The sequence below is a fragment of the Episyrphus balteatus genome, chromosome 4, assembly GCF_945859705.1.
Source record: "Episyrphus balteatus chromosome 4, idEpiBalt1.1, whole genome shotgun sequence".
Taxonomy (NCBI): Eukaryota; Metazoa; Arthropoda; class Insecta; order Diptera; family Syrphidae; genus Episyrphus; species Episyrphus balteatus.
In genome coordinates, this window is record NC_079137.1 from 18,493,398 (window position 1) to 18,507,490 (window position 14,093).

General features: G+C 31.5%; 2 protein-coding genes across 7 annotated transcripts in view; both read left to right on the forward strand.

Annotated features, from left to right (window-relative positions):
* The window catches only part of LOC129919022 (gustatory receptor for sugar taste 43a), a 28,506-nt gene extending 20,575 nt beyond the window's left edge, over positions 1 to 7,931 (forward strand). For 2 of the 6 annotated variants that reach the window (XM_055999820.1, XM_055999821.1), the window contains exons 6-12: positions 1,119 to 1,262; positions 1,319 to 1,435; positions 1,508 to 1,586; positions 1,655 to 1,847; positions 1,912 to 1,980; positions 7,564 to 7,653; positions 7,711 to 7,931. In XM_055999820.1, coding sequence (XP_055855795.1) covers positions 1,119 to 1,262; positions 1,319 to 1,435; positions 1,508 to 1,586; positions 1,655 to 1,847; positions 1,912 to 1,980; positions 7,564 to 7,653; positions 7,711 to 7,773 — 755 coding nt within the window. In that variant the 3' untranslated portion in view covers positions 7,774 to 7,931. Of the gene's footprint in view, positions 1 to 1,118; positions 1,263 to 1,318; positions 1,436 to 1,507; positions 1,587 to 1,654; positions 1,848 to 1,911; positions 1,981 to 2,038; positions 2,297 to 7,563; positions 7,654 to 7,710 lie in introns of those variants that run through there. The other 4 variants (XM_055999826.1, XM_055999825.1, XM_055999824.1 and 1 more) reach the window with 4 other exon arrangements.
* A 4,680-nt stretch (positions 7,932 to 12,611) lies between these two features.
* On the forward strand, positions 12,612 to 13,868 carry LOC129918234 (uncharacterized). Its single transcript, XM_055998647.1, has one exon. The coding sequence runs from the start codon at positions 12,612 to 12,614 to the stop codon at positions 13,866 to 13,868; it is 1,257 nt and encodes a 418-aa protein (XP_055854622.1).
* Positions 13,869 to 14,093: the final 225 nt, after the last annotated feature.

Below are 14,093 nucleotides of genomic sequence, written 5' to 3' on the forward strand. Positions count from 1 at the left end.
CATCGTAAAATGTAATATGATCAACGTTTATTTAATGTAGAACATTAAATAACATGAAATATCTTTAAATTAAAAATGAAACAAAGTAAAAAAAAAATGTTTAACTTTTGTCGGACTTCAGCTTTTGTTACGTTTTGTCACATTAAATTTCCAACAGCGAGATAGCACGTTAGTAAAGCATTCGCTTAGTGACCCAAGAGTTGTAGGTTCGAACTCCAGTGGCTGCCAATTCATTTTTTTAAATAAAGTGGTGCTTTTTTTTTTAAGTTGAAACAACTCTGGTTTCAGCTAAAAAATGTAAGAAAAAATAGAAGCTTAGTGATTTTGTTGAAATTTTTTTCATTTAAATACAGATAGTAGGTACATTCAAAGTGGCGATAATTTCTTCATTTTCAGCACCATCTTATCTTTCATTTAAAACCAAAACTAACCTCTAACTTTATAGCCTAAGTAACTCGAGGATCATTGTAAGAACCAAGCAACAAATAAAATATTAAACTATTGAGAATTTATAAGTTCTAATATTATGTACATAAAGAGTTTATAAAGTGTTTGTATTAAACATTTATGTTTCGTTTAGGGCCAATTTTTCAATAGTCAGTTAAACAGTCAGTTAGTACTTATTCCTAAGGATAGAGAAAAAAACAATTTTTCAACAAGCAGATATAGCTTATTCCTAAGAATAAAACTTCTTTCGGAGACGAATAAAAATTATTCTAAGGAATAATCTCAACAAAAATATTGTGTCAGTTGTCAAAGCTGTTTTGAAAGAATTAAAAAAAAATACAGTGGAACACAAGAAAACAAAAACAATCAAGAATAAAAATGACGTTTAATTTTAAATATTTTTGAATTTGACAATTTTTTTTGTTATTCTGTAGAATAAATTATTCTTGATTGAAAAATTCAATGTTTTTATCTGACTGTTTATAAGCCTAATAACTTTATTCGTCGAACAGTTAACTGACTGTTTATTAGAAGATTGAAAAATTGGCTCTTAAAAAAATAAATAAAATTTGATGTAGGTATATACAATTTGAAATTAGTATTTTGACTATACCTATATATTTTTGAATTATTTTAACATTGTTTTACTGTTTATTATTATTTTTCCACAGAAATGAATGTTCAATGGTATATACCATTCTACAGCTTATATTATATTTTAACTGGACTTCACATAAGTATTGCCCACACTACCTTCGGTGTTGGTAGAAGATACCGAAGATTGAATATTACATTAAAAAAAATGTTTTTGAGTGGTATATTAAAAGCATTTTGAGACATATATCTAGAGCTCAATCCATTCTAATTTCAGATGAAAAACTTATACACACTGTACCGAAACTCTACAAAAAAGTAACAGCTATGAAAATACTTAACAATGAGCTTAATGATTCAGGAGTTATTAAAAAACCTAATACAGAAACCTATTGTAAGTACATACATGCAGAATATATTGTTTTTATTTTAATTTACGGCTTTCAAATAATTTTTTTTTTAAAAGCTGCTTCTAGTAACAATGTTATCGAGCGTTTAGCCGGAATTCATGAATCTCTAGGAATTTGCGTTCAGAAAATTTCAAGGTATAATTTAATTTTGAAGCAATTCACGCCTTTAGATTTCTTTTAAAAAGGTTTTTCTTATTATTTAGTGCGTATGGATTTGCTGTCCTAACGATGTTGGTTTCTTGTCTATTACATCTGGTAGCTACAGCTTATTTTCTATTTTTAGAGTTTTTAAACAACAAAAATAGTGTTTACTCTTGGCTACAAGTTTTGTGGATCATTTTCCATGCGTGTCGGCTTTTAATGATAGTTGAACCTTGTCATTTAACTACTGTTGAGGTAATTTTTATCAGTTTTTATATATTTAATAAATTGAAAGACGCTTTGGGGATAATTATTCCAGTCTCGTCAGACCATAACGATATTGTGTCAGATAAATCGAAGTCCTCATGAGACAACTTTAACAGACAGTGTGAGTATTTTAAATATATATTTTCATGGAACAGACAGATATGTATTAAACATTTAAGTGACGAAATCTTAAATGGAAATAAATAAATCAAATATGAGAAGAATTTCATGTCTGAAGGGCCCACACCATTGAATTGCGTTGAGGCAATCAATTCGTTAAAGTTGACGGACGGGACGGAAAGGGTTGATCTTGCATGACGGATTGCGTTTTAACAACTCACTTCAAATTCCTAAGATGTTTTCTCGTTGATTTTGCATTAAAGAGATTCTAATGTTTTTTAATGTAAACAATTTTTAACTATTTTCGTTGTTTTTATAAATTAAAATGCGCAAGTAGATCCCACGTAGAATGTAATATAATGTACAATTTTTAATAACAGAGCATCAGTTGTGGGTATGACTGTGACTTTATATTATTGAACTCTACAGCTGAATTAAGATACATATAATATTGATATATGTACAGTACATAATGTATATTATAAGATATATTATTAAATGTTACTTTAATACATATTTTCGGGTTTTAAGGTTGGTTAATACATTTTAAATGTTTTCTTTAAGCGCTTTAAGTGAAGTCAATTCCTTTTGAGGTTTCGAATCTTTCAATCGAACCCTTGTCCAGACAAAAAAAAGTTATTCAAGGTTAAATGTCGTAAATGTAGATTTTTCATATTTAACTTTAAAATGGGGGAAGCTATCAAAAAAAGATATTGCAGACTTGTAAGTGTTTTAATTCCCTAAACAAATGTCACACTTTTTTTTCTACGAGCATCAGATTCTACGAAAATCAGCTTCTTTTATTATTTGATTTACATTTTCAATATAAAAATAATCCACATACGCCACTATACAATATTTACACATAATACAAAACAAAAATATATAATCCAAATTGTGAAGAATCAAGACGTATTGTTTATTTTAATATGTATTAATTTTAAGTCTAGGTACTTAAGGTGGTATTACATTGTCATAAGGAAAATATATGGCAAAATATAGGTTCCAAAATTGACATGCAATGCAATCAAATTTGGTCAATCGCACGGTTAAAAATTCTGGAGTATTTTTTAATACTTTTTGGGTTACATATAGGTCTACACCAGAAATGTATTTAAATTTAATACAAGACAAATATTAAAATTTTTTAGTTAATAAAAAATGTAATATAGTTGTATTACAAAATAATAGAGTTTATATTAGAATTTAATAAAAAATGTATTAAATTTCAATTATTGCATATTAAAATTTAATCTTTTCATATTGATTTCTAATAAGAATTTTATTAAAAGATAATACAAAAATATTTCAATTCAATACCAAATATATTTAAAGTTATTAATATGTATTCTTTTCCTAAATTCATTACTGAAAATAAATATTAATCGTAAATAATATAATAATGGTGATATTATTGTCTCTAATTTATCTGTTTCACAAACTGTAGCATGTAAAATCTTATTGCCGATCAAAATTCATCTGCGATGTATGTATTTTGCTTCGAAAAAATACAAAGCGCTTTCAAATTAGTACAAATTTAAAAATATTAATTAAATTTTTTTTTAAAAGAGGTACCTCAAACAATGGATTTTTTTCATTTTTTTTTTCCAAAGTGACATTGGTCGCCAAATTGTCAAAACATGACAATTTGGCGACCAATGTCAGCTACCGTAAATCTTATTTCTTTTTTTTTTCGACAAAAACGCACAAAAACCACGCACACCACTTATTTGTTAACAATTATTCACCATTTTCCGCGAAGAAACACAAGAAAATTTGTTATTTTTTAATTTATAATTTTTTCAAATGACATTTTATAAATTAAAACAAAAACAAATTTCCTGTTAACTGCTTTAAATATAAAAATTAAAGGCCGACCTGACAGATTGGTGTCCATTTTTGACAAACAAATTTTGACAACGTTCGGAATATATTACCTTATTATGTGTACTTTGGCTGCTGACGTTTGATTAAAATTTAATATTCTCGCATTACAATTTAATACTTTTTATATTAGTTTTTAATAAATTTGTATTATATTTTAATACAATTATATTAAAATGTAATACAGCGGTATTAAAATTCAATACAAGATTAGAATTTAACGCATGAAGATTATTTTCCAATAATTTTTGTATTACAAGTAGTGAACTTAATACTTAAATATTGAAATTTAATACAAAAAAGATTACAAATAAATTTAATATTTTGGAAGTATTAAAATGTAATATTTTTTGTATTGAAAATTGCTTTAATACAAGAGCTGTATTAAAAAATACTCCATAATTTTTAACCGTGCGAAAAATTTTGTCGGTAAAATACCTAGGTACTTATTACTCCAGTCAAAGCGTCATTTGACCTTGCGCTCAGAGGCACTGTCAGTTTTTATTTCATGGATCGATAGGGGTATATAAAGGCTTAAACTCAATTTCTCACCACCTGATTATTATTTTTAGCGGAGTTATTCACAAAAATGCATTTTTTGGGATATTTTACTTCCAAGCTAATATCTTTGCTCCAGCATGTCGTACACCAAAAAATGAACATAAATTCTCTTCCTTATAATATTTTCTATCGTTGTATGTAGTTTCATTTCATTAAAGCGAGTTACTACAAAATAACAGCCAGTTAAAGTCAAATTCTAGTTGTTAAAAAACACATTTTCGTTTTTATTTCGAAAAAAGCTTATATTATGGTCAACGTTTTTCTAACCTATTTTTACTTGCGATATAGGTACTATAGGGCAAGTTTAGGATTCGTAAAAAAAATCGAACTCGAGATAACAATTTTACATGACATTACGATGATGGAGAATGCCAAAAAAGTGAGTCCGGCAATTCTGTCTGTCTTTCTGTCTGTCTGTCTGTCTGTCTGTAAGAACCTCGAGCTACAGCCTAAACTTTTGGAGCTATTTTCTTCAAACTTGGTCTGCCTTTTTTTTAGGACCAAAACTAACGGTACCTGTCATGTAACGGAAATACAAAAGTTAATTTTTTTCAAAAACGGCTCTAACGATTTTGATTAAATTTTTTGTGTGTAGTAAAGCACATAGAAGCTTTCTTTGGAAATAAAAAAAATATTTTTTCTACAGTTATTAACTGTACCTGCCAGTTTTTTTGATTTATGAATTTCTCGTAAACTACAAAACAGATTTCGACCAAAATTTTTATACAGAAAAGTTTAAGCAATTATTTAAAAAAAAAAAACTTAATTTTTCAAAAAACACATTTTTGGATTTTTAAAAAATATTTCAAAATTTTTTTTTGAAAATTCAATTTTTTGAAAACGGGTCAGTGAAAAATTTTGAAATTCCGTTTTTAGGTGTAAATTAATTATTTCTTTGAAATGGCATACCAAGTTTTTTTTTGAAAAATGTTAGAAAATTTTTATACATAAAAAATTATTTTTCAAAAAAACTGCTCTAACGATTTTCGAAAACTTTTTTCTGAAAATTCCTTTTTATACAAGAAATAAAATGGCATACTTATTTTTTTGGAAAAGATCATATAAAACGGTATTTAATTATTTATAAAATCAGATTTTATTTTTTTTTCACCACTTATGAAATTCCGTGAAAATATCAAATTTTAAATTTTATTTTTTATTTTTATGAATGAAAAGCTTTAACATTAGACTAACTTTTACCAACTCAACTCTTTATTACCAAACATGACCGAGCAATTGATAAATGAACGCACGAAAAACCGGTGCGAAACCACCCAAAAATATCGTTTTTTGGGAATAACTCGGCTTCAGAATGTCCTACGACAAAAAATAAAGCTATTAATTGTTCGTTACAACATTTTCTATTAATTTGGTGCACATTATTTTTGTTGAAACAAATAAAAAGTAAGTAGGTAATATGTAGGAAATTTATAGTTGTATCAATGTTATGATAAGAACTTTTTCGCTCAGATGAACCTTAACTGAAAAAATATGTAAAACTCACGATCATCTCCAAAAATTTTACATGTTTTCGTCAGTAACTTTTTATAGAGCAGCATTACAAAAAAAATTATTCAATACAAAAATTTTAGAATACGTTTTTCTATAAAACAAGACAAAAAAATCCGTTCTACCATAAACACAAAAGCACAAAATCACAAAAACGCATTTTTCAAAATGGCGGCCAAACCACACGTTTTTGGAACAAAAAAAATATTTTCTTATGTTCGTCTCAATACACCTTTTTATACGAAATATCAAATTCAAATCCTTTCCAAAAATTCTCAGATGACCCATTTTCAGCTCCCTGTTTCCTGTACTAGTCGGCCTGCCACCGCGGCTAAATGTAATGCCACTCAAGACTCAACCCACCATATTCAATACCATAACTGGACAGCCGGGACTTGTAAAATTAATCCTATTCATGTACTACCTACAGTAGGGTGCTTCTTATACATATGGTTGAAAAAAATTTGTTTTCGATTTTTTAATGGGACACCCTTGCATTATGTTCTACCATATAAGCATAGTACCTATATGGTATTTTTTTCCGATTTTAATAGTAAAATTTAGGAGTCGATTTAAGTAAAAAAAAATTGATCATTTCCAACAAAAATTTTTTTCTATGATTTATAGTAGGGAAAACAATACAAAATATGCTTAAGACCCGATTTTTCAATCTTCTAATGAATTGTCAGTTAACTGTCTGACGGATAAAGATACTTAGCTCATAAACAATCAGATAAAAACATTGAATTTTTCTATCAAGAAAGATCACTCTGTTTTTTTTTTTCAAAACTTTGAATTGTGGTATCGACCCCTAAAACGTGTTTAAACTGGACCAAATTTTACCCAATTTATATTTAAGGCATGAAGAACAAAATGGAAGGGTGTCCCATCAAAAATTCGAAAATTGATTTTTAAGAAGCACCCTGAACTATAGTTATTTATATTTATGAATTAAGGCCCCATATGTGCCAACAAATTTTATATCAATCAATGTATCTTATTAGAAATAAGTTAAGCTTAAGTCAATCGTAAATAGTTAGTTCAAAAAACAAAATTGAATAAAGCAAAATTTGATGTTATTTTTGTATTTACATAAATCAAAATTTGAAGTGTCTTTTCTTATACTATTTTTTATTAAATTAACTTAAGTAAATATTCTACCATTTTATAAATATCAGCACGTGTTATCTTAAGGAAAAATTCTTTAGTTCCACAGTGTTTAACGAATCTACAAATAATCATAAAAGCTGGTTTTGTTTTACGACAAGGAATAAAGGAATTCATCGAATATTACACATTTAATCAATCTCATTGCTCTTCTTCAAATCTCTATATACATACATACGTCCTCTACACACATACATTGATTTCTTTTCAATAAAAATGTTGTACGTATACAAAATTCTCTATTTATAACTTACTTAATTTATCCCCACACACTTTGAAAATACAGAATTTTGGGGAGTTAAGTTAAGTGCCCTTATCCGAACCTTTCCAGTCAATTTAACTCATTTGTGCAAAAATATCACTCAACTGTGAGGCCGTTTTGGTCGGCTGGGTGCTTTTACTTTGATTCGCACTCAATAAAGAGTACACTCTAAATTGAATTAATATTTTTTTTTATTTATAGATTCGATTATTTTGGCAACAACTCCTGGCAGATAAGGCAACATTTTCAGCCTGTGGGCTCTGCAAAGTTGACAGACAAATCCTGACATCAGTAAACGCCATAAGAAAAAATGTCGTTAAATATCTTTAATAATTTATTTCTTTTCAGATTAGTGCTGCAATTGCAACCTACTTGGTCATTTTAATTCAATTCCAAAAATCCAATGGGTAAAATTACGAAATACAAAAACAAAATATGCATATTTTAGTTGTTTTGCAAAATTGGACAGCAGTATAACTTCTATTAATGCCCTTAGCGTTTCAAAAAAATAAAAATGTTTTGTATAGAATGTGTTCTTTACCAATAAAAAAAAATGGTTGGAAAGAATTACGGACTCTCTCGTTGTCAGGTCGTTGTAAAAAAAAAAACAAAAAAACAAATTTTAATTTAGTTTTTGTCTTTTTTTTTTATTTAAATTATTTTTATTCCTTATTATTTATAATTTCTTATTTTATTATGTTATTTATTAAATTCAAAAAGATAGGCCGCTGTCTTAAGCAAGGTTGCACCTTCTCTATTTGATTGTCGAATTAGAATTAACTAATGTAATGAATCAAAGCTACAGGTAAAAATGATTTGGATATGCTTCCCGTGGGAAAGGAATGCACTTGTTTATGAAATATTCATAACTCATTAAATCGAATGAGTATTTGATTGTGCTGTTTGGGGAAAGGGGGTGTGTGTAAAAATTTGCTATGTCAGCAAAATGGTGAAAAAGGGCGTGTTCGGGGTAACGGGATTTATGGTGACCGGTGGAGGCTCGGACGTAACTAAAGGAAAGAAGATTTTGTGATTCGTGTAAGTAAAAAAATTGTTCAAATTCTGTTTCAACTTGGCTTTACTGCCATATTTTGGAGGTTCTACAATGAACGGGTTAAATATCTAGCCGAGGATAACTTTATAACACTGTCAAAAGTTTTTCCTCTGCACTCGGCTAAATATTTAAGAGTCCTCCGGACAAAAGTTCGAACTCAGTTTCGAAGGTTTGTATTTTAGAATGAAAACGGAATAGAAAAAAACTCAGAGGCATTAACATGTTTGAACTTCGAAGGAACATCGTACGAGACAAAAAGAAGAAGAAAGAAAGGTATACTTTTTTAAAGTTATACTTCTTTCGCAGCGTTAGTGTATGAAAATTTACTTTTTGAAAAAGAAATGCCAAAGGGCTTAACAAGAAGCACCACCTAGTGCTTATAATTGGAAAACAGTTTTGTTATGGTATGAACCTACAAAGTGAATTTCTGTGAGTGAGAACGAGAAGTATAACTTCAATCGCATTGTGTACACCCACTTTTTTTTGTTACTTTTGCCCGCGTGCACTATTAACTCTTTTTTGTGAAGATAGTACAGTGCATTTATGATGTTCATATATGGGCGACCTAGCAGTTTGTACTACCCCAAATTTTTTTTGGTCATTCGTCAGAGAATTGGGTGACACTAGTTTTTCGCACTCGTGAAATTCACTTTTTGGCCGCCATCTTGGATTAGTTTTTACTTAATATCTCAACTTCTGTTCATCCTAGGTAAACGTTGGTTGTATAAAAAACGTAGACAATTAAATTTCTCGTCTTTTATGTTAAGAACACTCTTTCGATATTCTGAATATTAAAAAAGCCAAAAAATCAAAATTATGAAAAAAGCTTTTTCACGTAAAAGATTGTTTACGTTAAAATTCTCTACATTTCTGCTATACAACTTTTTTATGTATTGCTATAAATACAAAAGTTATTAATATTTTTTTAAAATGCCCTCTTTTGTCTGTTTTTAAACTCTTGGTAAAATGGTTAATGTGCCAAACTAACTGTCAAACCCATACAAAATTTTGACACATTTACCACTTTTCCACATTTATCAGGTTTACCCAGAGCTTACACTGCTTCATGACTACCCCTGTTATAAATATAGATTTCCTTCTTATACCAAATAAATACCTATTTTACCGTACTACAGACACAAACTTTGTTTTTTTCAACTTGATCTCGAACTTTTAGATTTTAGGTAAATGATAAGGTATACGGTACGACGATGTGTGAATAGGTCGGAAAATATAACTATAAATGCTCTAATTTTCTTTACAAAAAATTGAAGGTTAAAATGCAATTGAATTTTTTCATTTATTTGCAATTTCATTTCTACCCCCTTCCTCTTTAAGATATAGGGAATAAATGATATATTCCAACATTTAGACCTCACATTTAAAAATTTGAACTAATAGTTTTGAACAGCGTTATATTAACTTTTTAATATTTTTTTTTATACAATAATATGACGCATACACCACAGTGACCGATTTCGATTTGGATCTTCATTGGGTTACCAAGTTAAATATTAAGCTAAAGTTAATTTTACTAAAAAGTTAAGAGCAACCTTATGAATGTGGTTTTAGTTATTTCCTTGGCCAAACCCGACAATGCAACATTGAGTTGGTTTTTTTCTCAGTGTAATGTAGTGTGCATTTTAAGGCGTAGGGACATAGGTCCCTGGACATAAGTCCCGAATTTTTTTTCGGGACTAATGTCCCTTTATACTGGGTCATAGTTCCCGAACAGAATTCGGGAATCATGTCCCACCTTACTGAGACATTAGTCCCGAAAAAAATTTTCGGGACTCATGTCCCACGTATATTTTTTTTTGCATAAATATATCTATAGAGACTACTTTAAGAGACCACAGCTGACCGTCGCCGTCGCGTTTAAAATCTCCGTTGGTATATTCTGTGTTAGAATTCGTTTACTTTCCATGCTTTAGACTGCTGACCCCATACAAAATTTTTTTTTTTGTTCAGGTACATAGGCCAAAAACCAATTTTTTGATCTTTTGAAAAATCGCACATCACATTTTTACAAATTGAAAATGACTTTTTTAGATTCTTGTTGGCAAAATAAGACAAAAAGATTAAATAAAATTTTTCGATATTTTGCTTCGTTTTCGAAATAGAGACAGTTTAAGAACCAACTCCCAAAATCGTTTGCTCGATGTCGGCTCTTCCCCACCCATTGTGGTACATTTTGTACTCGTATACCACATATTGGACATATAGTTAGATATATTATTTTGAAAATCAATAAAACCCTTGTAGAAATACAATACTTAACAAAATTAAGCTGGTTTGCATCAAAAAAATTAAGTTTACTTGGAATTAGAATTAAGTACTGCTAGATTGGCAAAATTGCACACTGTGCGTCGGCTGTGCATAGAACCGATATTGTTCCCTCGATTTTTTTGTCCGTAGTACCAACTCCAAAGTAAAGTACGGTTGCAAGCTGTTGAAAAATAAAAGCAAAGTTTGCAAATTTATTGGTTGGTCGAAATACCATCGTGGCAAAATATAAACAAATGTATAAAGTGAAAGTTTAATAATTGAAATTTGTGATAACCGATATGAGTTCTTACCAGGGTGAAGCGGAAAAAAATTTCTCACATGCGAATCTCTTTAATTTGTACAACCCAAACGTGAAGCGGAAAAAAATTTTGCCCACGGGAGAATCCATTTTGAAGTGTGGAAATAAAAATTCGCGCGAATTTTTATTTCCACACCAAATTTGGAGTGATATAAGAATTATATTGAAATTATTTCGCTTTAATAAACCGAAACGAGGCACAGTTGGTTTTTTTTTGAAAATAAATTGACGTGAAAGAGAAATAAAGCCAAATGTTGAAAATTGGCTTTATTTCTCTTTTGAAAATTAAAATTATGCCCCAGGAACCGTAAAGGCAGTAAAAGGCTTAGATTTCTCCTCCATAGGAATCTGCCAATATGCTGACTTTATATCTAGCGAAGAAAAAACCTAGCACCCCGAAGCCTATCTAAAATTGAATTTATGTATGGAAGTGGATAAGCATCCCTATCAGTATTTTTATTTAACTTCCTATAGTCCACACAGAACCTATAGGAACCATCCTTCTTTTTAACTAAAAGTATTGGAGATGACCACGCACTGGTCGATTTTTCAATTACCCCCAACTCTAACATTTCGTTAAGTTCCCTATCAATATGTCCCTGCATCGCCGGGGAAACCGGATAATATCTTTGTTTTATCGGCTCCGCCGACGTCCTAATTTTGTGCTCAATTAAAGTTGTGCACCCTAAACCCTCAGGCATTTTCTTAAAAGAATCCTCGATCCAAGTTTCTAAAGTTTTTAATTCCCTATCACCCCACAGCAAGGGTGATAAAACCCCTCCCTGTGGACATCCTATTGTTGTGATGATTTTCTGTGTTGTTACACCTGTAGTTGCCTCTGCCGTTCTTGTGCTCAACATTTTCTCTATCCATTTTGTAATGGTGGCCGGAACACACTTTCTTACAAGAGCCTTAGATACTGATTCATGAGAGGTGTTATCGAAGGCCCCCTCTATATCTAGGAAGGCGCATAGTGCAGTTTCTTTAACATTTAATGCTTTTTGTACGGTGTTCGTTAATTCGTATAGAGCAGTTTCAGTTGACTTACCTGCCCTGTAGGCATGTTGGCGACTATTCAGAGGCATTTTTATGAGTACTTCTGATCTTATGAAGTTGTCAATTAATTTTTCCAATGTCTTCAGTAGGAAAGATGTTAAGCTTATTGGCCTGAATGACTTTGGATGGGTTGTATCCTTCTTCCCTATTTTGGGAATGAAAATTACTTTAGCTCTTCTCCACAGACTTGTAATAACCGCCTACGGGAAGTTCGAGGAGACCCTTTGCGATATCATCCAAAGAGGACTTTCAGCTACAAGTAAATGGTGTTTAACGCTGGGGCTAAATATCAACCCAGCAAAAACTACAATTGTACCATTCACAAGGAAACGGCTTTTGCCTCATATCAGACCTATCCAGCTAGCTGGTAAGGTCATTGAACTAAAGAGAGAGGTAAAATATCTAGGTATCACACTAGACAGTAAACTCCTCTGGAATAAACACTTAGAAATAACAGTCGGGAAAGCCACAAAAGCCCTTATGATATGCCGAAGACTGGCAAATAAATCATGGGGGTGCAAACCAAATATCCTAAGGTGGATGTATACCATGATGGTGAGACCCATTATCACCTACTGTGCGGTTGTTTGGCACAAAAGAACCGAACTAGTTACAACTAAAAAGACATTAAACAAAGTTCAAAGATTGGCCTGCTTATGCATTACTGGCTCAATGAGAACTTGCCCTACAGCAGCAATGGAAGTCATCCTCCACTTAACACCACTCCATGAAGTAATAAGTAGTACTGCTAACGGAACAATCTTGAGATTTGCAAAAGAGGGAACTGGTACGGGCAAGAGTATTGGTCTCAAAGAAAGGGACTCAATATCGAACACCACAGTTAAAAACCTCCTTGACATCCCAAGAGATTGCATGATCAAGAAATACAATTTTGAGAAAAACTTTCAAACACAGTTTAGTAGCAAGGCAAAGTGGGTAAGTGAATCCACGAACTACACTTTCAATGCAAACGCCATCAAGTGGTACACTGATGAATCGAGAACAGCTGATGAAACTGGAGCAGGAATATTTGGGCCTAGAACCAAAATTTCCATTCCAATGGGACAGTTTCCTAGCATTTTTCAAGCGGAAATCAACGCTATAGATAAATGCGCAGAACGTAATCTCGAAAGAAAATACAAAAACCAAAACATTGCCATCATGTCTGATAGCCAGGCCGCACTTAAAGCTATAAACTCATACGCCATCAACTCCAAACTCGTATGGGAATGTGTGAAGAAGCTGAACGAGCTTGGCAAGGCAAATAAAATAACACTGTACTGGGTTCCCGGACATGTTGGAGTACAAGGGAACGAAGTAGCAGACTCCTTAGCAAAAGCAGGTGCAACCGCACCTCTTATGGGCCCAGAACCATATTGCGGAATTGGAGACAGCACGATCAAACAAATGATAAAAACCGATGAGGAGGCCAAACGAACTAAAATTTGGAAAGAGACTCCTAAACTCAGACAGGCGAAATCACTACTTGGGAATTACAACCAAAAAAGATTTAAAACCTGCATTAACCTGAGTAGAAACAACCTGAGAATAATAACAGGGATCCTTACAGGCCACTGCAAGCTGAGAAAACACCTCAACAACATTGGCCTGGCAGACAGTGCCACCTGTAGATTCTGCAACAATAATGAAGAGACACCAGAACACATACTGGGCAACTGTGAAGCACTAATGCACAATCGACACAGATACCTGGGCCAGCACCAGGTAACAAGTAAAGATCTACCGTCGATAGAAATACTCCAGTTAATCAAATACCTAAAAAGTATCAAACTGGAGACTGTACTGTAAGTAGTTAATTGCAGCCAAATTTGGGGGCACAATAGACCTTTAAGGTCGCAGTGCAACTTTCCCCCACAACACATTCATTCATTCATTCATCACCCAAATCGAAACCGAGCTTTCCGGTTCCGAAAAGTTCCATACGCGTGATCTTAAATCCGGAACAATACCCGATAGCGCCCAAAAATCTGCGCCCAAAATCACCGTATGTGGTATAGATGGAATGACCAAACA